The 26,071-nt window shown below is 42.7% G+C and overlaps 1 protein-coding gene across 2 annotated transcripts; it reads left to right on the top strand.

Moving 5' to 3' along the window:
• Positions 1–3,082: 3,082 nt before the first annotated feature.
• Positions 3,083–25,817, top strand: ccl19a.1 (chemokine (C-C motif) ligand 19a, tandem duplicate 1). Of its 2 annotated transcripts, XM_045706844.2 has the most exons (5): positions 3,083–3,202; positions 3,314–3,440; positions 15,204–15,327; positions 22,340–22,454; positions 25,029–25,817. In XM_045706844.2, exons 2-5 carry the CDS (start codon positions 3,374–3,376, stop codon positions 25,065–25,067), a joined length of 345 nt encoding a protein of 114 aa, XP_045562800.1. In that variant the 5' UTR covers positions 3,083–3,202; positions 3,314–3,373; the 3' UTR covers positions 25,068–25,817. The 2 variants fall into 2 exon arrangements, with proteins under 2 accessions (XP_045562800.1, XP_045562799.1); XM_045706843.2 differs by having other exon boundaries at positions 3,134–3,440.
• Positions 25,818–26,071: the final 254 nt, after the last annotated feature.

The following is a 26,071-nucleotide window of genomic DNA, read 5'->3' as shown; positions in this document are numbered from 1 at the left end:
TTTAACAATGCATTCCAAAAATGCATTGAAATGCATTCCAGGTGACTACCTCATGAAGCTGGTTGAGAGAATACCAAGAGTGTGCAAAGCTATCATCAAGGCAAAGGGTGGATTCTTTGGAAAATATCTAATATAAAATATATTATATTTGTTTAACAATTTTTTGGTTACTACTTGATTCCATATGTGTTATTTTATAGTTCTGATGTCATCACTATTATTCTATAGTAGTAAAAACAATTTAAAAAAAAGAAAAACCCTGGAATGAGTAGGTGTGTCCAAACTTTTGACTGTTACTGTATATATATATATATATATATATATATATATACTACCGTTCAAAAGTTTGGGGTCACTTAGAAATGTCCTTGTTTTTGAAAGAAAAGCACATTTTTTTGTCCGTTAAAATAACATCAAATTGATCGGAAATGCAGTGTAGACATTGTTAATGTTGTAAATGACTATTGTAGCTGGAAACGGCAGATTTTTTTATGGAATATCTACATAGGCGTACAGAGGCCCATTATCAGCAACCATCACTCCTGTATTCCAATGGCACATTGTGTTAGCTAATGCAAGTTTCTCATTTTAAAAGGCTAATTGATCATTAGAAAACCCTTTTGTAATTATGCTAGCAAAGCTGAAAACTGTTGTGCTGATTAAAGAAGCAATACAACTGGCCTTCTTTAGACTAGTTGAGTATCTGGAGCATCAGCATTTGTGGGTTCTACTACAGGCTCAAAATGGCCAGAAACAAAGACCTTTCTTCTGAAACTGGTCAGTCTATTCTTGTTCTGAGAAATGAAGGCTATTTTTCCATGCGAGAAATTGCCAAGAAACTGAAGATCTCGTGCAACGCTGTATACTACTCCCTTCACAGAACAGCGCAAACGGCCTCTAACCAGAATAAAAAGAGGAGTGGGAGGCCCCGGTGCACAACTGAGCAAGAGGACAAGTACATTAGAGTGTCTAGTTTGAGAAACAGATGCCTCACAAGTCCTCAACTGGTAGCTTCATTAAATAGTACCCGCAAAACACCAGTCTCAATGTCAACAGTGAAGAGCAACTCTGGGATGCTGGCCTTCTAGGCAGAATTTCTCTTTCAAGTGTCTGTGTTATTTTGCCCATCTTAATTTTTTATTTTTATTGGCCAGTCTGTGATATGGCTTTTTCTTTGCAACTCTGCCTAGAAGGCCAGCATCCCGGAGTCGCCTCTTCACTGTTGACGTTGAGACTGGTGTTTTGCGGGAGCAAGACGTCAGTGTCCGTGGCGTGGCTGGTTTTCCCTTTGTAATCCGTGATTGTCTGGAGTCCCTGCCACATACGTCTCGTGTCTGAGCCGATGAATTGCAACTCCACTTTGTCTCTGTACTGACGTTTTGCCTGTTTGATTGCCTCAAGGAGGGCATAACTGGACTGTTTGTATTCAACCATATTCCCAGTCACCTTGCCATGGTTAAATGTGGTGGTTCGCGCTTTCGGTTTTGCACGAATGCTGCCATCTATCCATGGTTTTTGGTTTGTCTAGGTTTTAATCGCTACAGTGGGAACAACATCTCCTATACACTTCCTGATGACCTCAGTCACTGTGTCAGTATATATGTCAATGTTAATCCCAGAGTCAACCAGGAACATATCCCAGTCCGCATGACCAAAACAATTTTGAAGCATAGATTCCGATTGGTCAGACCAGTGTTGAATAGACCTTAGCATGGGTACTTCCTGTTTAAGTTTCTGCCTATAGGAAGGGAGGACTTGAGTTCCTGTACATTACCACAATCACACCATGAGTAGTTAATCATGAAACATATACCTCTGCGTTTTTTCTTCCCAGCTGGCTGTATGGACAGGGACAGTATATCTGGAGAGAGCCAGGATTCCGTGAAACAGAGTACGTTACAGTCCCCGATGTCTCTCTGGAAGGAGATCTTCACCCTGAGCTCGTCTACTTTATTGTCCAGTGACTGAACATTAGCGAATAATGTACTTGGAAGGGGTGGATGGTGTGCATGCCTCCTGACTTGGACTAAAAGTCCACTCCGAATACCTCTTCTCTGCTGTCGGCATCTTGGAGCAGCCTCTGGGATAAGTTACATTGCCCTGGGGTGTACAAACAAAGGATCAAATTCCGGAAAGTTGTATTTCTGGTCGAAATACCGGTGAGTTACCACTGCTCTGATATCCAAAAGTTATTTCCGGCTGTATGTAATAATGCAAAAAACAATCTGGACTAATACTGTAAGAAATAACACACACAAAAAACAAAATACTGCAAAGTTGCTTAGGAGCTAGAAGCAGAGCAGCCATGTCTGCTCAGTTAGTTGACCGTTTCAACATCTACAGATCTTTAGGACACAATCTAAAAAAAGTGGTATTTGAAGAGACGATATTAAGGTAGGTCTCAAACACACATTTTATTTAACCAGGGAGTCACATTGAGATTCGTAACGGTCGTCTGGAAGAGGGGACCAAGATGCAGCGTGGTAAGTGGTCATAATGATTTTTAATGATACACTTCAAAAAACAAACAGGGAAAACGAAAGCCAACAGTTCTGTCGGTGCAAACCACACAACAGAAACAACTACCCACAAAACCCCAAAGGAAAACAGGCTGCCTAAGTATGATTCCTAATCAGAGACAACGATAGACAGCTGCCTCTGATTAGGAACCATACTCGGCCCAAAACAAAGAAATACAAAAACATAGAAAAAGGAACATAGAATGTAACACCCTGGCCTAACCAAAATAAAGAACAAAAAACCCCTCTCTATGGCCAGGGCGTTACAAGATTAAAAATCTATTTTACAAGAGAGGCCTGCACACATTACAATAACAACAGAATGATAAAACAACACACACACGTGTATAAAACAATATAATTCAGCACAATAAACAAAAAAAATAACATTTCATAAAAGGAATCACATTCAACTACATAGAGGTTCTCAATCACACACACACACACACACACACACACACACACACACACACACACACACACACACACACACACACACACACACACACAATAGATATATGGGTTGATGAATGACCAGTAGGAGGGGCAGTCTGAGGTTTACCAAAAGACCAATGGGGAGTTTGTGTGACTAAAAGTGAAACTGGATAGAGCCTATAAGGACAGGGAGGTAGTGTAATCACAAAGCAGAGCTAACAGCATGCTAGGAACCATCACACAACAGGGTAAGACAGACTTGTGGAAATCCTTACATAACATCAATAACAGACAAAATCTACACTTCACACACTTCACTTCTCCAGAAGGCATCCTCACTCACACACACATATCTTCAGACACACAGTTTTAGTCCAGTCCAGACCCATCAGAACAGCTCAGGTTATCGGTGACCAGTCATGATGTCTGCCGTGGGCATTGCCAAGATCCTCTTCTGTGTTCTGTTCCTCTACAGCTGCTGCCAGGGTAAGTCCTCTGTTACTGTTCCTCTACAGCTGTTGCCAGGGTCAGTCCTCTGTTACTGTTCCTCTACAGCTGTTTCCAGGGTCAGTCCTCTCAGTTACTGGACGGCTTGGTTACTTAATCATCATAACGGGATGTAGATATGTCTTTATTAGTGGGTTTATTACTTTACAACAAGATAAACAGATACTCACGAGGCACACACTCACACAGACAGACAGACAGGCAGGCAGGCAGGCAGGCAGGCAGGCAGACAGACAGACAGACAGACAGACAGACAGACAGACAGACAGACAGACAGACAGACAGACAGACAGACAGACAGACAGACAGACAGACAGACAGACAGACAGACAGACAGACAGACAGACAGACAGACAGACATACACCGTAAAAATGTAGTTGATTCAATTAATTATTATTCAGCAACTGGTTCCTGTCTTTTTTTTGGTTTACTCAACTTTTTGGTCAAAGTGCTACCTGAACATAACATTTTTAGTTGGTTCGAACTTAGCTCCTATTTGGAAAATTTAGGCAGAAAGTAGATTAGGGACATTCAAATAGTGCTTTTAACATACGACATTTTCAGATTACATATTTGACACACGTTCACTTTGTGTATGTAACATTAACCTAATAAAAATGAGGTTTGTGCAGTAGGTCTAATACATTACCACATCATATTGGCTACATGCCTGGCTTGACAATATTGTTCTTCTCAGACCATATTATATTTCAAAACTCGAGCTTTGATAACAAAATAGATCTGTTGGTGTAGCACTTGCGAGGCACAGCTGAGCATAAATTTAAATAATTCACTTTTTTATTTAGCTGGACTGATGGTACCTACATCTGATGGGCATGGTGGGTTCAATGCCGCGTTCATAACAACTGGGAACTCGGAAATCTTGCGAGCTCCGACTGGGAAAAATCGCTTTGAACGGTCATCCACCTCGGAATTCCAAGTCGGGGAACTTGGGCCTCTTTGTAGATCTCCGACTTTCCGACCTGAAGATCACGGACATCATGACTTGACCTCAGAGTTCCCAGAGCACCACATGACAACTGGGAATTCTGGTTAAAAAAAAATGTGTTTAAATCAGGATGTCAGTGATCTTCAGGTCGTAACATTGGAGCTCTAACTCAAGTTTCCTACTTGGTATTCCGACTTTTTCCCAGTCGGATCTCAATTTTTTTCTGAGTTCCCAGTTGTCTTGAACACACTGAAGTCTGAGATTCCCGAGTTCCCAGTAGTTTTGAACACCGCATTAGTCTCAGCGGAGGGAGGGAGAGAACAGCAGAGGGTCCGCCTCACACGGTCCTGCTCTCTCCTTCCTTTCCTCCGGTGAGACTGACCAGAGAGAGGGGACAACGTCTTCCACCTGATGGCTAAAGTCGAGTCACACCGCATCTGCCTCCGGCACAAATTCATGTTGTTCCTATGACCAGAGAAAGTTAAATATCCCTCCCTATTAAAATAGACAGGACGAGCTGCTACTAATAATAAAAACACAGCGCTATCGATACACTTGGCTACTCATTCACTGCATTTGCAGCTCAAGTGGAAGTGGAAGTAGAGAGAACACGTTTTATGTTTTGTAATAGTGTTGAATAAAAACAGTGTTGACAATGCTGAATAGAAAGTTAAAAACTTAAACTCAGCAGCTGTTTGCTGTATTCTTTGACAGTCTCTCTCTCTGGTCGTGGTTTTAAACATTATGAAATCTCACGTAGGCTGGTATCAAACTTTTCTATGGCCAGGGTCGTGGAATCTGTATGCACGGTTATGTGAGCTATCTGACTGGCCAGTGCAGTAGATTGGACCAACTAAAATGTAAAAAATATTTCAAATCAGGTCCCATTTTGATCAAACATTTTCAGAAACTAAAAAAGTGCAGGCACACACACACACACACACACACACACACACACACACACACACACACACACACACACACACACACACACACACACACACACACACACACACACACACACACACACACACACTAGAAAATACTTTGTCATCATATGAGGTCCTTGAATAGTCAACTCATGTTATAACCTCTCCCACCAGGAAACTAAATGTTGGCACTCAGTGAATAGAATTCTGTTAACAGAGAAGGAGTGTGTGTGTGCGTGTGCAAATGTGTGTGTGTGTGTGTGTGAACGAGCTATTACCTAACACTACCATATAGTTTGACCGTCTAGTGTCTGTAGTGTTATAAAGTTACAGGGGAATTCCCAGCCAGATAAAAGAGATAGACATGCATCATTTAACTACAGTGTCAAATCAACATGAACACTACTGATTTCTCTCACTCTCGCTCCCTTAAATCTCTCGCTCTCTCCCTCCACTTCCTGTCCATGTCTCTCTCCCTCTCTTTCTCCCGCCCTCCCTCTCACTCACTCACTATCTTTATTTCTCCCTCTCTGTGTTCATGTGTGCTCTGCTACGTCCACAATAGTGTGTTGGACTGAAATAACCATTAGAAATCATTGGACATGGTCCATCACCCTGTTTCCCACAACTAAAACGACATAACTCCTGAGAAAGTCAAGCCATGCCTAATCAGAGGCTCACGATAAAGGGAGTGTTACATTACAGATGTAGTCTTACACAACTTAAAACTGTTTAACCATATTTCTGTTTTCAGATACCCAAAAAAGGGGACACTCAATCACTCCCACAAAGACACACATTGGCAAACACACACCCGTGCACGCGCACGCGCACACGCACATGCGCGCACACACACACACTAATCTCTGTAATACGTGTGGCCTGTTCACCTCAGGTTCCCTCCTCCCCTTTTCCTACATCTGTTTCTCTCTCTTTCTCACATTTCGTTCTTTAACCTCCATCTTTCTATCCCTCCCCTCTCTTTCTGTATTCAATAAAATGCTATCTCGTCTTATTTTCAATGGTTGCACAGTTAAACAATAGTTATTTTCTCACTTTTAGGTGTGATGCATTGTTGCTCTGTCCCAGGAATGGAAATGGTTGCGTTTTCAAAACCAATGGTCAAACTCCCATGATGCGTCAATTGCCCCACGTTTGAAACCGTGGATGATGCGTTGGTACACTTGTTTATTGCAGGAATGATCATCATCTGAAGATCTCAAGTCATAGTGGTTTGCTAGTTTCGGAGAAATTCCCCAAACTTTGGTGAGAGATACCAATCTTTGAAATGCTCTTGAAATAAAGACAACCTGGACCATGCCCAGAATTTTTGTGTTGACACTTACATCATGTCACAGTGCATTGTGAAGAATCAGGATGGATGTGGCTATGATAAGTGTGCAAAGGCCAGATGGAAGAGATTGCACAAAATAAACATTGTTCACAAGATAAAAAATGGTGACATAGGAGAAAGGGTACATTCTCTATGCAATTTGTTTCACTTTTGGATACAGAAGTTCTGCTGCAAAGCTAATGTTTGCTAGCACCTCTGTCCTACCTAGCTAGCTAGGAAACGTTAGCTAGCTAGCTAACTAGCTTTAGGTAAAATCTAAAACATATTTTTGAATGTAGAAATTCTGCTAAATGATTTAGCACGAGATAATCTTTGGCATGATATAGTTAGCTAGCGAAGTAGATCATGTTTGCTGGCTAGTTTAGATTAGTACGCTAGCTAGCTAGTTATCTAACCTTTGAACTCAGGTACTGTCTTTAGCTAGGTAACGTTAGCTGGTAATTTAGCTAGCTAGCATCCTTTGTCAGCACAGTAGTAGTTCCAATTTTAAGACTAACTTACTATCTAGCTAGCTAGCTAACAGGCTAGTTAGTGTATTAGCAAAAATAGGGATAACTAGCTAACCCCTTTAATCAGTGGTTGCTGGCTATTAGTGTTGGCAAGTAATGTTAAACACTAGCTAGCTAGCTATTATTATTATTAGCTAGCAGTGAATAACATAACTAGCTAAGCCTAAATCATGATAGCAGAGATATCTGTAGCTAGAGTGTCTATGCTAAATTGACATACATCCTACATTTAACCCAACCCCTCTGAATCAGAGAGGTGCAGGGGGGCTGCCTTGATTGACATCCACGTCTTCAGCACCTGGGGAACAGTGGGTTAACTGCCTTGGTCAGGGGCAGAATGACAGATTTTTACCTTGTCAGCTCAGGGATTTGATCCAGCAACCTTTCGGTTACTGGCCCAACGCTCTAACCACTAGGCTACCTGCCGCCCCTTCTTTTCAACCATACCGGGCAGATGGTGTTGTGTGGGCAAGCGGTTTACTGATGTCAACGTTGTGAACAGAGTGCCCCATGGTGAACGTAGGGTTATGGTATGGGCAGGCATAAGCTATGGACAACAAACACAATTGCATTTTATTGATGGCAATTTGAATGCACAGAGATACAGTGATGAGATCCTGAGGCCTATTGTTATGCCATTCATCCAACGCCATCACCTCATGTTACAGCATGATAATGCACGGCCTCATGACGCAAGGATCTGTACACAATTCCTGGAAGCTGAAAATGTCCCAGTTCTTCCATGGCCTGCATAACAGACATGCCACCCATTGAGCACGTTTGGGATGCTCTGGATCGACATGTACAACAACGTGTTCCAGTTCCTGCCAATATCCAACAACTTCGCACAGCCATTGAAGCGGAGTGGGACAACATTCCACAGGCCACAATCAACAGCCTGATCAACTCTATGCAAAGGAGACGTGTTGAGTTGCATGAGGTAAATGGTGGTCTGATCCATGCCATGTCACGCCTTGGCCATAGAGAGGGTTTTATTCTCTATTTTGGTAAGACCAGGGTGTGACTAGGGTGGGCATTCTATGTCCTTTTTTCTATGTTTTGTATTTCTTTGTTTTGGCCGGGTATGGTTCTCAATCAGGGACATTGACATTTACATTTACGTGATTTAGCAGAAGCTCTTATCCAGAGCGACTTACAAATATCGTTGTCTCTGATTGGGAGCCATACTTAGGCAGCCTGTTTTCCTTGGGTTTTGTGGGTGGTTAATTTCTGTTTAGTGTTGCTAACCTGACAGAACTGTTTGGCCGTCGGTTTTTGTTTCTTTGTTTATGTGTTCTCAGTACAATAAATACATGATGAGCACTCAACACGCTGCGCCTTGGTCTACTCCCTGCAACAGCCGTTACAGAACCACAAGAAGACCAAGCAGCGTGGATTGGAGCACCGGGGAGAAGGATGGACATGGAAGTTGGAACGTCGATTCTGGCAGAACAAGTTAAGGGAGCTACAGGAGCCTGAGAGGCAGCCCCCAAATGTTTTTTTTTGGGGGGGGGGCACACGGGGAGTTGGGGTAAGTCAGGCAATAGACCTGAGCCAACTCCCCGTGCTTACCGTGGGGAGCGGTTGACGTGGAGAGCACCGTGCTATGCGGAAGTGCGCACGGTGTCGCCCATCCCCACGCACAGTCCGGTGCGGTCGATACCAGCCCCCCGCAAGTGCCGTGCTAGAGTTGGCACTCAGCCAGGAAGAAGTGCGCCGGCGCAGCACATCTGGACACCAGTGCATCTCCTAGGTCCAGCCTACCCTGCGCCTGCTCTACGCACGGCAGCCATCATTCCCCAGCACAGCCCAGTTCGCCCTGTGCCAGTGCTCCGCCCATGCCGGGCTATAGTGACAACTCAGCCAGGACGGGTTGTGCAGGCCGTCCGCTCCAGACCTCCAGTGCGTCTCCAGGACCCGGTCTATCCTGTGCCTGCTCCCAGAGCCAGACCTCCTGCAAGTCTCCCCAGCCTGGTGAGTCCTGTGCCTGCGCCCAGAGCCAGGCCTCCTGCAAGTCTCCTCAGCCTGGTGAGTCCTGTGCCTGCGCCCAGAGCCAGGCCTCCTGCAAGTCTCCCCAGCCTGGTGAGTCCTATGCCTGCGCCCAGAGCCAGGCGTCCTGCAAGTCTCCTCAGCCTGGTGAGTCCTGTGCCTGCTCCCAGAGCAAGGCCTCCTGCATGTCTCCTCAGGCTGGTGAGTCCCGTGCCAGAGTCGCCCGCCTGTCCGGAGCTGCCGGAGTCGCCTGCCAGTCCGGAGCTGCCGGAGTCGCCCGCCAGTCCGGAGCTGCCTGAGTCGCCCTCCAGTCCGGAGCTGCCTGAGTCGCCCTCCAGTCCGGTGCTGCCGGAGTCGCCCTCCAGTCCGGAGCTGCCGGAGTCGCCCTCCAGTCCGGAGCTGCCGGAGTCGCCCTCCAGTCCGGAGCTGCCGGAGTCGCCCTCCAGTCCGGAGCTGCCGGAGTCGCCCACCAGTCCGGAGCTCCCGGAGTCGCCCACCAGTACGGAGCTCCCGGAGTTGCCCTCCAGTCCGGAGCTCCCGGAGTCGCCCTCCAGTCCGGAGCTCCCGGAGTCGCCCTCCAGTCCGGAGCTCCCGGAGTCGCCCTCCAGTCCGGAGCTCCCGGAGTCGCCCTGCAGTCTGGGCCCGCGGCGAGGGACCCCGCTCTAGAGTCGCCACCAAAGAGCCGCCACCGCGGATAGATGCCTACTCGGACCCTTCCCTATAGGTTTAGGTTTTGCGGCCGGAGTCCGCACCTTTGGGGGGGGGGGGGTATACTGTCACGCCCAGGCCATAGAGAGGGTTTTATTCTCTATTTTGGTTAGACCAGGGTGTGACTAGGGTGGGCATTCTATGTCCTTTTTCTATGTTTTGTATTTCTTTGTTTTGGCCGGGTATGGTTCTCAATCAGGGACAGCTGTATATTGTTGTCTTTGATTGGGAGCCATACTTAGGCAGCCTGTTTTCCTTGGGTTTTGTGGGTGGTTAATTTCTGTTTAGTGTTGCTAACCTGACAGAACTGTTTGGCCGTCAGTTTTTGTTTCTTTGTTTATGTGTTCTCAGTACAATAAATACATGATGAGCACTCAACACGCTGCGCCTTGGTCTACTCCTTTTGACGGCCGTTGCACGCCCCTACTATTTTTTTAAGGTAAATGTGACTAACAGATGCATATATGTATTCCCAGTCATGAAATCCACATTAAAAAAAAATAAGTTAATGTTGCCAAATCACGCTTTAGTCGGCAATTTTGAATGATTTTATTTACATTTGTATAGATAGGAGTAGGCTAATTAGGCTATATAATTTTGGCAATTTAATTAAATTTACTTTAGGGATAGCTTCCACCAGCCTCATGGACCGGCTTATATATTAAAACAGCTTTAACACATGTAACCTCCATTCGCTATTCGAGCGCAGGCTACGAATATTTTGTTTGTTTGTTTGGGGCCATTCTAAATAAAAAATAATTCCAAATTTATATCAGTAGAATACATGTAAAGACCAGATTAAATTAAGAATCAATAGTCTGATTGGTGAGATAAGTATTAAGTGCTTGTCAAATCAAATAGTGAATGAGAGAAGTGTCTGCACAAGAAACAGAGCTCATGCCTTTCATGTTACTTTTTTTTCGAATCATCATTAGTGTCGAACATGCAGCCTTAGAATGTAATAAAAATCCAAACATATAGCCTGATGTTTGTACTGTATCACAACTAAAGTTGCATAAATAACTCTAAATTAAGTGTATAGGAGGCAGTGCTGTGTATTCATGGATGCCAAGGGAAGCCAGCTAGCGAGCATTTTAGCCAGGACAACAAAAACTAAAAGCATATGAAAGAGTCAATAAAGGGGCGAGGATGGCATTTCTGGGTGAGTCAACATGTTTGTTTCTACTTGCGCACACACACTCGCACACACACGCATACAGTGCCTTCTGAAAGTATTCAGACCACATGACTTTTTCCACATTTTGTTAGGTTACAGCCTTATTCTAAAACTGATTAAATTGTTTTTCCCCCTCATCAATCTACACAAAATACTCCATAATGACAAAGGAAAAACTGTTTTATTTTTGCAAATTTATTGTTTTGTTTTTTAACTGAAATATCACATTTACAGAAGTATTCAGACCCTTTACTTAGTACTTTGTTGAAGCACATTTGGCAGCGATTACAGCCTTGAGTCTTCTTGGGTATGATGCTACAAGCTTGGCACACCTATATTTGGGGAGTTTCTCCCATTCTTCTCTGCTGATCCTCTCAAGCTCTGTCAGGTTGGATGGGGAGCGCTGCTGCACAGCTATTTTCAGGTCTCTTCAGAGATGTTCGATCGGGTTCAAGTCTGGCTCTGGCTTGGCTACTTAAGGACATTCAGAGACTTGTGCCCGAAGCCACTCCTGCATTGTCTTGGCTGTGTGCTTAGGGTCGTTGTCCTGTTGGGAGGTGAACCTTCGCCCCCAGTCTGAGGTCCTGAGTGCTCTGGAACAGGTTTTCATCAAGGATCTCTCTGTACTTTGCTCCATTCATCTTTGCTTCGATCTTCACTAGTCTCCCAGTCCCTGCCGCTGAAAAACATCCCCACAGCATGATGCTGCCACCACCATGCTTCGCTGTAGGGATGCTACCAGGTTTCCTCCCGACGTGACCCTTGGCATTCAGGCCAAAGAGTTCAATCTTGGTTTCATCAGACCAGAGAATCTTGTTTCTCCAAGCGGGCTGTCATGTGCCTTTTACTGAGGAGTGGCTTCCGTCTGGTCACTCTACCATAAAGGCCTAATTAGTGGAGTGCTGCAGAGATGGTTGTCCTTCTAGAAGGTTCTCCCATCTCGACAGAGGAACTCTAGATCTCTGTCAGAGTGAACATCGGGTTCTTGGTGACCTCCCTGACCAAGATCCTCCTCCACTGATTGCTCAATTTTGCCGGGCCACCAGCTCTACGAAGAGTCTTGGTGGTTCCAAACTTCTTCCATTTAAGAATGATGGAGGCCACTGTGTTCTTGGGGACCTTCAATGCTATAGACATTTTTGGTAATCTTCCCCAGATCTGTGCCTCGACACAATTCTGTTTCAGAGCTCTACAAACAATTCCTTCGACCTAATGGCTTGCTTTTTGATCTGACATGCACTGTCAACTGTGGGACCTTAAATAGACAGGTGTGTGCCTTTCCAAATCATGTCCAATCAATAGAACTTACCATAGGTGGACTCCAATCAAGTTGTAGAAACATCTCAAGGATAATCAATGGAAACAGTATGCACCTGAGCTCAATTTTGAGTCTCATAGCAAAGGGCCTCAATACTTATGTACCTCTTTGGGATCGGTGTCCCGCTAGCGTGCCACTACGACAACATCCGGTGAAATTGCAGAGCGCGAAATTCAAAATACAAAAATCGTAATATTAAACATTCATGAAAATACAAGTGTCTTACATCGTTTAAAAGCGTAACTTCGTGTTAATCCAACCGCGTTGTCAGATTTCAAAAAGGCTTTACGGCGAAAGCATACCATGCGATTATCTGAGGACAGCGCCCCACATGAAAATACTTTTTCAAACCAGCACAGGTGTCACAAAATCCCAAATAGCGATAAAATAAATCACTTACCTTTGAAGATCTTCCTCTGTTTGCAATCCCAAGGGTCCCAGCTACACAATGAATGGTTGTTTTGTTCGATAATGTCCCTCTTTATATCCAAAAAAGTCAGTTTAGTTGGCGCCATTTATTTCAGTAATCCACTCATTCAACATGCATACAAACGAATCCAAAAAGTTACTTGTAAAGTTCGTCCAAACAAGTCAAACAGGTACTCTAATATCTAAATAAACAATAAAATTCACGCGCGCAACAAGACTACTTTTCTAATGAAGGACACCTTGGAAAAACTACAACTACTTGTTCATTTGTCAAGAAACAAGCCTGAAACCCTTTCTAAAGACTGTTGACATCTAGTGGAAGCCATAGGAACGGCAATCTGGGTCCTATCTATTTGTTTTTCCCATAGGCTAGCATTGAAATGGCCTGTGACCTCAAAAACTAATTTTCCGGATGGATTTACCTCAGGTTTTCGCCTGCCATATCAGTTCTGCTATACTCACTGACATTATTTTAACAGTTGTAGAAACGTCAGAGTGTTTTCTATCCAATGCTACCAATTATATGCATATCCTAGCTTCTGGGCCTGAGTAACAGGCAGTTTACTTTGGGCATGTCATTCATCCAAACTTCCGAACACTGCCCCCTAGTCTTAAGAGGATATATATTACGTAAATAAGGTATTTCTGTTTTTAATTTTTAATACATTTACAAAAATGTATTACGGGGTATTGTGTGTAGATTGCTAAGGATATTTTTTTATTTAATCCATTTTAGAATAAGGCTGTAACGTAAAAATTCTTGGAAAAATTCAAGTGGTCTGAATACTTTCCAAAAGGCACTGTATAGCCGCAGGAAGTAGTTTAGTCTCCACTATACTACTATATCGGTCAGCTAATACAGGACTAGTAAAGGCCCAGGCACCCTCAGCACCCCTACTTCCCGCGGCTATGCACACACACACAGAAATCAGTGACATGGACAGCCATATCACATATATAATTTTTTAATTAATATTTGTTTGTTATTCAGATTTTTTTTGGGGGTGCTGCAGCCCCCTCAGCACCCCTACTTCCCGCGGCTATGCACACACACACAGAAATCAGTACCATGGACAGGCATATCATATTTCATTTACATTGTTTGGACTAAATTGTTTTTGGTATCTTAGTTGTCTTAGCTATCACTATTAGACTAAGCATACTGTAGGTGATTAAATGATGTTGAAATATTGAAGTTGAAATGGTGCTGGAGTAGTGGAGGCAGCTCCTGTTTTCTTTGCAACTTTCGGTAACTAACTGTGGGTCTAAATCAATAGTTGTTTAGTAGTCAGAAAATGTCAGAAACATGAACTTGCTTGACCATGCTGTAGATCATGTAACTGTTCGTGGACTGGACAGAGGTTGCTCTCTGGTTTTGTGATGAAACAAAGGTGTGGTTGAATTTATTCTGCCAATGTGTCTTCTTATTGTCTTGACCGTTAGGCCTATATTTCACGGTGGCAAGGGATGTGAACTAACAGGTTATAGAGCAAACAACACAAATATGTAATATGGCTTTTTTTTCCTGGCTTCCTTTGTGATTTTACCCACGCACCATTTCTGATAGGAGGACCTGTTTTTTGTTAACCGCCCAACAAAGAATAGTCGTTTGGGGAAAATATCCCTTCTATTTCATTCAGCTATGTTCAATGATGCTAAAAAGGTTTATGTTAATTAATGACCAATTACAGTGAGACCGGCAGTTATTTGCATGAAAATCACAGGCTGACAAAATTTCATGACCGTCACAGCCCTAGGTATCAGTAACAAAACATTCAACGTTGTGAGAGGATGCCTCCTCCGCTGTTTCACCAACTAGTGATATTAAGGTTACCATTTCACACCAGAGCGTTCACCATACTTGGACGATTACAGAGAAGTGGTAAGTGTGTTGATATAATCTGGTAAGGAATTAGGAATGATGATTGAATAATGTCCTGGATGTAAAGGGTTTCAAAGGTGGGTCAAGACGCATCATGAAAACCAACCTTTTCTATTCCTGGGACAGAGCACCAATTACATCACACCTAAAAGTGAGAAAATAACTATTGTTCAACTGTGCAACTATTGAAAATAAGGATGCATGATGATACATAAGGGTTCAATATTATAAGCGTTTGTAAGTGCATTTATAAATGGTTAGTAACTGGACATAATATTGGCAAACACTGACCAGTTATTGAACTATTTTTATCAATGATTTATAACCATTTATTAATGGTTTATAATGCATTTACAAATAATTAAATAATCGTAATTTAAAAAAAGTAATAACCCCTTTACAAATGAAACATTATTGTAAAGTGTCCATTATTTGTTGTTGAGGCAATTATCTGCTGACTGTTTGATTGATTACCTTCTCTTTCTCTCCTCTCTCAGTGACTCAGGGCCAGATGTTAATGGACTGCTGTCTGACGGTCAGTCAGAGAGAGATCCCTAGACACGTTGTCGTAGGTTACCAGTCTCAGGTCAGAGGTCAAGGCTGCTCCATCGACGCTGTGGTGTAAGTGAAAAACTTGTATTTCATTGGTTTGGATTTACAACGACCACCCACTGTGGAGTTGAGAGGATTGTATAGGTATTACTGCATTGTCGGAACTAAAAGCACAAGCATTTCGCTACACTCGCATTAACATCTCCTATCCATGTGTATGTGACAAATAACATTTGATTTGATTTGATTTGGTATAAGAAATATGGTGAAAACTCCACATGCCTTATAAGAAAGCAAGGCTGGGCTGTTATTATACTTAACAAAGACATAAACGTAACATGGAACAATTTCAAAGATTTTACTGAGTTACAGTTCATAGACGGAAACCAGTTAATTGAAATAAATTCATTAGGCCCTAATCTATGGATTTCACATGACTGGGCAGGGGCGCAGCCATGGGTGGGCCTAGGAGGGCATAGGCCCACCCACTCAGGAGCCTGGTCCAGCCAATCAGAATGAGTTTTTCCCCACAAAAGGGCTTAATTACAGACAGAAATTCTCCTCAGCACCCCCTCCCCCCTCCTCAGACGATCCCACAGGTGAAGAAGCCGGATTTGGAGGTCTTTAGTTGGCATGGTTACATGTGGTCTGAAGTTGTGAGGCTGGTTGGATGTACTGCAAAGTTCTCTAAAATTACATTGGAGGAGGCTTATGGTAGAGAAATTAACATTCAATTCTCTGGCGACTGCTCTGTTGAACATTACTGCAGTCAGCATGCCAATTAGACACTCCCTCAAAACTTGAGAGATCTATGGCATTGTGTTGTGTGACAAAACTGCACATTTTAAAGTGGCCTTTTATTGTCCCCAGCACAAGGTGCACCTATGTAACGGTCATGCTGTTTAATCAACTTATTGATGGATTATCTTGGCAAAGGAGAAATGCTTACTAACAGGAATGTAGACAAATTAGTGCACAAATTTTAGAGAAATAAGCTTTTTGTGCGTATGGAACATTTCTGGGACCTTTTACTTCATCACATGAAAAATGCCACCAACACTTTACATGTTGAGTTTATATTTTGTTCAGTATATCTTGCTTATACCTTACCCTGTCTACTTACATAATTCTAATCAATGAAGGTGTTGTATTGTCTAGTCCGTACAGTGCGTGGTAGGTCTATAGCAGAAACCTTTCCAAAGCATTGTCTAGTAGTGGTAGCACTGCTGACTAGACTACACATGCCCCCCAGTAGCCATAGCAACGGTAGTTTGGGGATACTGGGCGGGATTTGCTGAAGATGTCTATATATCTGTCCACTAATACAGGACTAGAAAAGGCCCAGTTCACTACTTTAGTGAAAACATTTCAAACTTGAGTCTGATAATTATCTGTACAAAACAATTAATCTGATAATACTTGTGGAATATAAGAATACTTGCTTGATACGTATATGTTTTCCAGGTTCTTGAAATACTTTGCAAATTATTTCTACGTGAAAACTAAAATGGTCTATTCATTCCTTTTCCATTTTTAGTAGACTCCCTCTTGTCCAGAGTAACTGCATACATGTTCATACTGGTCCCCCTTTAGGAACCGAATCGACAATCCTAGCAAGCACCATGCACTCTCTATCAACTGAGCCACATCATCATTAACAACTTGTTGTCTCAATGTACTCAACTACTGGATTGGTCATTGTTTTATCGTCGTGGGGATGGAAAGACTACAGGTACAAACCTAGATGACCAGCCTACAGTTGAAGTCGGAAGTTAACATACACCTTAGCCAAATACATTTAAACTCAGTTTTTCACCATTTCTGACATTTAATCCTATTAACAATTCCCTGTTTTAGGTCAGTTAGGATCACTACTTTATTTTAAGAATGTGAAATGTCAGAATAATAGTAGAGAGAATGATTTATTTCAGCTTTTATTTCTTTCATCACATTCCCAGTGGGTCAGAAGTTTACATACACTCAATTAGTATTTGGTAGCATTGCCTTTAAATTGTTTAACTTTGGTCAAACGTTTCGGGTAGCCTTCCATAAGCTTCCCACAATAAGTTGGGTGAATTTTGGCCCATTCCTCCTGACAGAGCTGGTGTAACGGAGTCTGGTTTGTAGGCCTCCTTGCTCGCACACACTTTTTCAGTTCTGCCCACAAATTTTCTATAGGATTGAGGTTAGGGCTTTGTGATGGCCACGCCAATACCGTGACTTCGTTGTCCTTATTAAGCCATTTTGCCACAACTTTGGCAGTATTCTTGGGGTCATTGTCCATTTGGAAGACCCATTTGCGACCAAGCTTTAACTTCCTGACTGATGTCTTGAGATGTTGCTTCAATATATCCACATCATTTTCCTACCTCATGATGCCATCTATTTTGTGAAGTGCACCAGTCCCTCCTGAAGCAAAGCACCCCCACAACATGATGCTGCCACCCCCGTGCTTCACAGTTGGGATGGTGTTCTTCGGCTTGCAAGGCTCCCCCTTTTTCCTCCAAACATAACGATAGTCATTATGGCCAAACAGTTCTATTTTTGTTTCATCAGACCAGAGGACATTTCTCCAAATAGTATGATCTTTGTCCCCATGTGCAGTTGCAAACTGTAGTCTGGCTTTTTTATGGAGGTTTTGGAGCAGTGGCTTCTTCCTTGCTGAGCGACCTTTCAGGTTATGTCGATATCAGTTATTAGGTTTAGGGGGCAATTACTTTGTCACATAGGGCCATGAAGGTTCGGATAGCTTTTTTCCCCTAATAAACAAAAATATCACTTAAAAACTGCATTTTGTGTTTTCTTGGGTTATCTTTGTGTAGTATTAAAATGTGTTTGATGATCTGAAACATTTAAGTGTGACAAATGTGCAAAAAAAAAAAGAAATCAGGAAGGGGGCAAATCATTTTTCACAGCACTGTAGATACTTTTGTACCTGAAATTGTTCCCAAGGATGAACCAGACTTGTGGAGGTCTACAATTTTTTTTCTGAGGTCTTGGCTGATTTCTTTTGATTTTCCCATGATGTCAAGCAAAGAGGCACTGAGTTTGAAGGTAGGCCTTGAAATACATCCACAGGTACACCTCCAATTGACTCAAATTATGTCAATTAGCCTATCAGAAGCTTCTAAAGCCATGACATCATTTTCTGGAATTTTCCAACCTGTTTAAAGGCACAGTCAACTTAGTGTATGTAAACTTCTGACCCACTGGAATTGTGATACAGTGAATTATAAGTTAAATAATCTGTCTGTAAACAATTGTTGGAAAAATGACTTGTGTCATGCACAAAGTAGATGTCCTAACCGACTTGCCAAAACTATATTTTGTTTTTGTTGACTTCACCCTAAGTGTATGTAAACTTCCAACATCAACTGTATGTACAATACAGTAATGCACATTTACATTAAGTGGTTTGTAAGCAGTGGCGGTCAGTGAGGGAAGACAATTATTTTTCCATGAGCATGACCTTACTTCTATTACAGCATATTAGATGACTCTCACTCATTTTCCATTCACCCAGTTCAATGTAACAGTGATAGGTTTAAGCTACTATACCGATCATGAGGTTGCTACAACCTAGCCTCTGTGGCAATAAAAAAAAAAGGTTTACCTTAACTTGGAAGAGTTCCAGTGTTGTGTTGGATAGTCATAGCCAGCTAGCTAACATAGCATCCCTCTGTTTGAGCAGGGTGTTTGAGTAGGCAAAACTAGCTAGCTGCATTTGCTAGCTAAGTAAGTGAAACTGAAAGTGGGGGAAAAAATGATGAAACATCTCTCTCTTTCTCTCTCTTAATTCTCCTTCATTTTGGAAGATATTAATTTGTTCAAAACTGTTCAACTATTGTCTTTCTCTCTCTTTGAGTCAACTAGCTAGCTGTAGTTTATGCTTTCAGTACTAGATTCATTCTCTGATCCTTTGCTTGGGTGGACAACATGTAAGTTGATGCTGCAAGAGCTTTGATAGCTTGGAAGACGTTCTCCGGAAGTTGCCTTAATTACTGTGTAAGTCTATGGATGGGGGTGAGAACCATGAGCCTCCTCGGTTTTGTATTGAAGTCAATGTACCCAGAGGAGGACGGAAGCTAGCTGTCCTCCGGCTACACAATAGCGCTACCCTACAGAGTTCTGTTGATGCTACTGTAGACTTTAATTTCAAAATAGTGTGTTTTAATCAATTATATGGTGAAATGTGATTATATTTAGTATAGTTTCATCTACAAAGGAAAACTTTTAAAATGCTTTACATTTTTTATTTTTATGAAATTCACTGAGGAGGATGGTCCTCCCCTTCGTCCTCTGAGTAGCCTCCACTGTTTGTAAGGATGGTAAATTAATACTGCACAAAAAGTGGTTATTTGCCATATTATTTGATCAAGAAATATATTTAATTTGATGTAGATGTATTGTGTCTTTGCCCATAACTTTGCATCTTTTGAAGTAAATGTTTGACAACGGGGTTTTGTTCTTTCTGGATCCCATTAGAATGACAATAGCAGAGAAAGGGACAGGGCAACCAACAACTTTTACAATTACAACTATTAAATCCTGCAAGATACTGTTCTTAATTATACAGCTACCTTTTTTTGTCGAAGCAGAGATGATGAAAAACTGTTTTTGCTCATGCTACAGACGTCTATATCGGTCCGCTAATACTAGTAAAGGCCCAATGGACTACTTTTGTGAAATATACATTTTTCTAAAAATACATTTATTTATTTTTTATTCAGATTTTTCAGTGGGTTCTGCCGGCACCCTCAGCACCCCTACTTCCCACGGCTACAGTGAGGGGAAAAAGTATTTGATCCCCTGCTGATTTTGTACGTTTGCCCACTGACAAAGAAATGATCAGTCTATAATTTTAATGGTAGGTTTATTTGAACAGTGAGAGACAGAATAACAACAACAAAAAATCCAGAAAAACGCATGTCAAAAATGTTATAAATTGATTTGCATTTTAATGAGGGAAATAAGTATTTGACCCCCTCTCAATCAGAAAGATTTCTGGCTCCCAGGTGTCTTTTATACAGGTAACGAGCTGAGATTAGAAGCACACTCTTAAAGGGAGTGCTCCTAATCTCAGTTTGTTACCTGTATAAAAGACACCTGTCCACAGAAGCAATCAATCAATCAGATTCCAAACTCTCCACCATGGCCAAGACCAAAGAGCTCTCCAAGGATGTCAGGGACAAGATTGTAGACCTACACAAGGCTGGAATGGGCTACAAGACCATTGCCAAGCAGCTTGGTGAGAAGGTGACAACAGTTGGTGCGATTATTCGCAAATGGAAGAAACACAAAAGAACTGTCAATCTCCCTCGGCCTGGGGCTCCATGCAAGATCTCACCTCGTGGAGTTGCAATGATCATGAGAACGGTGAGGAATCAGCCCAGAACTACACGGGAGGATCTTGTCAATGATCTCAAGGCAGCTGGGACCATAGTCACCAAGAAAACAATTGGTAACACACTACGCCGTGAAGGACTGAAATCCTGCAGTGCCCGCAAGGTACACCTGCTCAGGAAAGCACATATACATGCCCATCTGAAGTTTGCCAATGAACATCTGAATGATTCAGAGGACAACTGGGTGAAAGTGTTGTGGTCAGATGAGACCAAAATGGAGCTCTTTGGCATCAACTCAACTTGCCGTGTTTTGTGGAGGAGGAATGCTGCCTATGACCCCAAGAACACCATCCACACCGTCAAACATGGAGGTGGAAACACTATGCTTTGGGGGTGTTTTTCTGCTAAGGGGACAGGACAACTTCACCGCATCAAAGGGACGATGGACGGGGCCATGTACCATCAAATCTTGGGTGAGAACCTCCTTCCCTCAGCCAGGGCATTGAAAATGGGTCGTGGATGGGTATTCCAGCATAACAATGACCCAAAACACACGGCCAAGGCAACAAAGGAGTGGCTCAAGAAGAAGCACATTAAGGTCCTGGAGTGGCCTAGCCAGTCTCCAGACCTTAATCCCATAGAAAATCTGTGGAGGGAGCTGAACGTTCGAGTTGCCAAACGTCAGCCTCGAAACCTTAATGACTTGGAGAAGATCTGCAAAGAGGAGTGGGACAAAATCCCTCCTGAGATGTGTGCAAACCTGGTGGCCAACTACAAGAAACGTCTGACCTCTGTGATTGCCAACAAGGGTTTTGCCACCAAGTACTAAGTCATGTTTTGCAGAGGGGTCAAATACTTATTCCCCTCATTAAAATGCAAATCATTTTATTACATTTTTGACATGCGTTTTTCTGGATTTTTGTTGTTGTTATTCTGTCTCTCACTATTAAAATAAACCTACCATTAAAATTATAGACTGATCATTTCTTTGTCAGTGGGCAAATGTACAAAATCAGCAGGGGATCAAATACTTGTTTCCCTCACTGTATGCCAGTAGTAGGAGCTTGATCCCAGCATATGCCTTACTCTCTGTACCTCCCTGTAACCTGTCTCCCCTCTCATTCCTTACTCTCTGTACCTCCCTGTAACCTGTCTCCCCTCTCATTCCTTACTCTCTGTACCTCCCTGTAACCTGTCTCCCCTCTCATTCCTTACTCTCTGAACCTCCCTGTAACCTGTCTCCCCTCTCATTCCTTACTCTCTGAACCTCCCTGTAACCTGTCTCCCCTCTCATTTCTTACTCTCTGTACCTCCCTGTAACCTGTCTCCCCTCTCATTCCTTACTCTCTGGACCTCCCTGTAACCTGTCTCCCCTCTCAGTCCTTACTCTCTGTACCTCCCTGTAACCTGTCTCCCCTCTCATTCCTTACTCTCTGTACCTCCCTGTAACCTGTCTCCCCTCTCATTCCTTACTCTCTGGACCTCCCTGTAACCTGTCTCCCCTCTCATTCCTTACTCTCTGGACCTCCCTGTAACTTGTCTCCCCTCTCATTCCTTACTCTCTGTACCTCCCTGTAACCTGTCTCCCCTCTCATTCCTTACTCTCTGTACCTCCCTGTAACCTGTCTCCCCTCTCATTCCTTACTCTCTGTACCTCCCTGTAACCTGTCTCCCCTCTCATTCCTTACTCTCTGTACCTCCCTGTAACCTGTCTCCCCTCTCATTCCTTACTGCAGCTTCACTACCAGGAGGGGACTCAAGCTGTGTGCTCCCGCTGACCCCACCTGGGTTACAGACCTGATGAATCTCATGGACCGCCTCATCAAGAAGTGCCACGAAACCAACTTCAAGGTACTGTCCTTACAAGCAATGTGTATGTAGAGTACAAGCAATGTGTTTGTAGATTACTACATAGATTACAGTGTATAGTAGATATAGTACTGTGTAGATTACATACCCGGAATATCTGCATTGTGTCCCGCCGCCCGCCGCCCACCACCCGCCAATCCCCTCCTTTACATTACTGCTACTCTCTGTTTATCATATGCATAGTAACGTACATACTACCTCAATTAGCCTGACTAACAGGTGCCTGTATATAGCCTCGCTACTGTATATAGCCTCACTACTGTATATAGCCTCTCTACTGTATATAGCCTCTCTACTGTATATAGCCTCGCTACTGTATATAGCCTCTCTACTGTATATAGCCTCGTTACTGTTATTTTTCACTGTCTTTTTACTGTTGCATTTATTTCTTTACTTATCTATTGTTCACTTAATACCAATTTTCTACTTTAAAATTGCACTGTTGGTTAGAGCCTGTAAGTAAGCATTTCACTGTAAGGTCTACACCTGTTGTATTCGGCGCACGTGACAAATAAACTTTGATTTGACATAGATTGTAGTATATAGTAGCCGTCTTCATCGACCTGGCCAAGGCTTTCGACTCCGTCAATCACCGTATTCTTATCGGCAGACTCAACAGCCTTGGTTTCTCAAATGACTGCCTCGCCTGGTTCACCAACTACTTCTCAGACAGAGTTCAGTGTGTCAAATCGGAGGGCCTGTTGTCCGGACCTCTGGCAGTCTCTATGGGGGTACCACAGGGTTCAATTCTCGGGCCGACTCTTTTCTCTGTATATATCAACGATGTCGCTCTTGCTGCTGGTGATTCCCTGATCCACCTCTACGCAGACGACACCATTCTGTATACTTCTGGCCCTTCTTTGGACACTGTGTTAACTAACCTCCAGACGAGCTTCAATGCCATACAACCCTCCTTCCGTGGCCTCCAACTGCTCTTAAACGCTAGTAAAACCAAATGCATGCTTTTCAACCGTTCGCTGCCCACACCCACCCACCTGACTAGCATCACTACTCTGGACAATTCTGACTTTGAATATGTGGACAACTACAAATACCTAGGTGTCTGGCTAGACTGTAAACACTCCCTCCAGACTCATATTAAACATCTCCAATCCAAAATTAAATCTAGAATCGGCTTCCTATTTCGCAACAAAACCTCCTTCACTCACCCCGCCAAACATACCCTCGTAAAACTGACTATCCTACCGATCCTCAACTTCGGCGATGTCATTTACAAAATAGCTTCCAATACTCTACTCAGCAAACTGGATGCAGTCTATCACAGTGCCATCCGTTTTGTCACCAAAGCACCTTATACCACCCACCACTGCGACCTGTGTGCTCTAGTCGGCTGGCCTACATATTCGTTGCCAGACCCACTGGCTCCAGGTCATCTATAAGTCTATGCTAGGTAAAGCCCCGCCTTATCTCAGCTCACTGGTCACGATAACAACAACCACCCGTAGCACGTGCTCCAGCGGGTATATCTCACTGGTCATCCCCAAAGCCAACACCTACATTGGCCGCCTTTCCTTCCAGGTCTCTGCTGCCAATGACTGGAACGAATTGCAAAAATCGCTGAAGCTGGAGACTTATATTTCCCTCACTAACTTTAAACATCAGCTATCTGAGCAGCTAACCGATCACTGCAGCTGTACATAGCCCATCTGTAAATAGCCCACCCAATCTACCTACCTCATCCCCATATTGTTTTTATTTACTTTTCTGCTCTTTTGCACACCAGTATTACTACTTGCATATCATCATCTGCTCATCTGTCACTCCAGTGTTAATCTGCTAAATTGTAATTACTTCGCTACTATGGCCTATTTATTACCTTACCTCTTCACGCCATTTGCACACACTGTATATAGACTTTCTTTTTTTTCTTCTATTGTGTTATTGACTGTACGCTTGTTTATTCCATGTGTAACTCTGTGTTGTTGTTTGTGTGGCACTGCTTTGCTTTATCTTGGCCAGGTCACAGTTGTAAATGAGAACTTGTTCTCAACTAGCTTACCTGGTTAAATAAAGGTGAAATAAAATCATAATTAAATAAAATATAGTACTGGGTAGATGACATAGATTACAGTATATAGTACTGGGTAGATTACATAGATTACAGTATATAGTAGATATAGTACTGGGTAGATAACAGATTACAGTATATAGTAGATATATTACTGGGTAGATAACATAGATTACAGTATATAGTAGATATAGTACTGGGTAGAATACATAGACTACAGTATATAGTAAATATAGTACTGGGAAGATTACATAGATTGCAGTATATAGTAGGTATAGTGCTGGGTAGATAACATGCTAAATTAGTCAGAATTATGATTTGGTAGTTGGCTTAATCTCTTGCAAATCCTCCAGGTGTTTTTAGCTGCAAGCATTGAACAATTGAACAACAATGGTGTTGAGTCACAAAACGAAGAAGTAAAAAACCCCCGATGTGATTCAGCAGTTACTAAACCACTAAACTCTGGAATTTAAAAGAAACTTACTTTAGCTAGTGACCTAACTCTATGTGTGTCTGTGTGTTTGCAGGCTAAACACTGTAAGAAGCTGAAGAACAATAGTCCCTAAGGTCCTTGTCGGAGCCCCTCCTACCACCAACACCACCACCTCCACCCCCATCTCCCGGTCAAAACAACCATGACAGAGTCTGAGAAGAACCTTCCAAGTGGGTGAAGAACAGGGTGGGAGAAGTAAAACAAACAAAAAAAGACAAATGTGATTCCTCTTACCACTAATGCACTTTTTAAGTTTCCTTCTGTCTTCAGTCTTTAGTTTAACCAACAGACTGTCTTGCTTAAAAGATGCCATGCGGTTTCTCAGTGGCACGTTCACGTACAAGACGTTTTTTATTCTTTTTATGTGACAAAATATTCAATATTCCAAAAAGAGTAGACTGGCTTTGACCCTTGACCCCAAATTTGAACTGACCCTTAAAGCTACAGTCTGGGATTTGATAAGCAACAGTCTGGGATTCTGTAAAGCAACAAAATGGCAGAAGTAATTGAAATGACCAGATTCCTAGATCCCAGACTAATTTTGTCATCAAATACAATTTTATTTGTCACATGCTTCATGAACAACAGCTGTATTCTAACAGTGAAATGCTTACTTACACATCATTTTCCAACAATGAGGTCAGGGGTCAAGGGGTCAGGGGTCAAGGTGCTGGCAGCTGGTTAGAACACCCATCTGCCTAATCTATACGTAAATCTCAGAGAATTCCATATTTCTTATCATTTGTGAACCTACAATGTATTTGACAAATTCTTGTTTTTTCATGGACCTTTTGTTTTTTCAATAAAGACTTTTCCAAGTCAATGTTCTGAGTGAACATATTTCTGTATATTTTGAGGACGAGAGTGTATGGGCTGGTTTCCCGGACACAGATTAAGCTCATGGACCCAAATCTGTAAACAAGAATAACTATTCTCCAATAGAGGGGACAAGCTAGATTACTATTATTTTATTTAACTAGGCAAGTCAGTTAAGAAAAATTCTTATTACAATGACGGCCTACCATGGAACAGTGGATTGACTGTCTTGTTCAGGGGCAGAACAACAGATTTTTACCT

Source organism: Salmo salar, chromosome 24 (genome assembly GCF_965601325.2).
Source record: "Salmo salar chromosome 24, fSalSal1, whole genome shotgun sequence".
NCBI classification, from domain to species: domain Eukaryota; kingdom Metazoa; phylum Chordata; class Actinopteri; order Salmoniformes; family Salmonidae; genus Salmo; species Salmo salar.
This window is presented reverse-complemented; position numbering and strand designations above follow the sequence as displayed.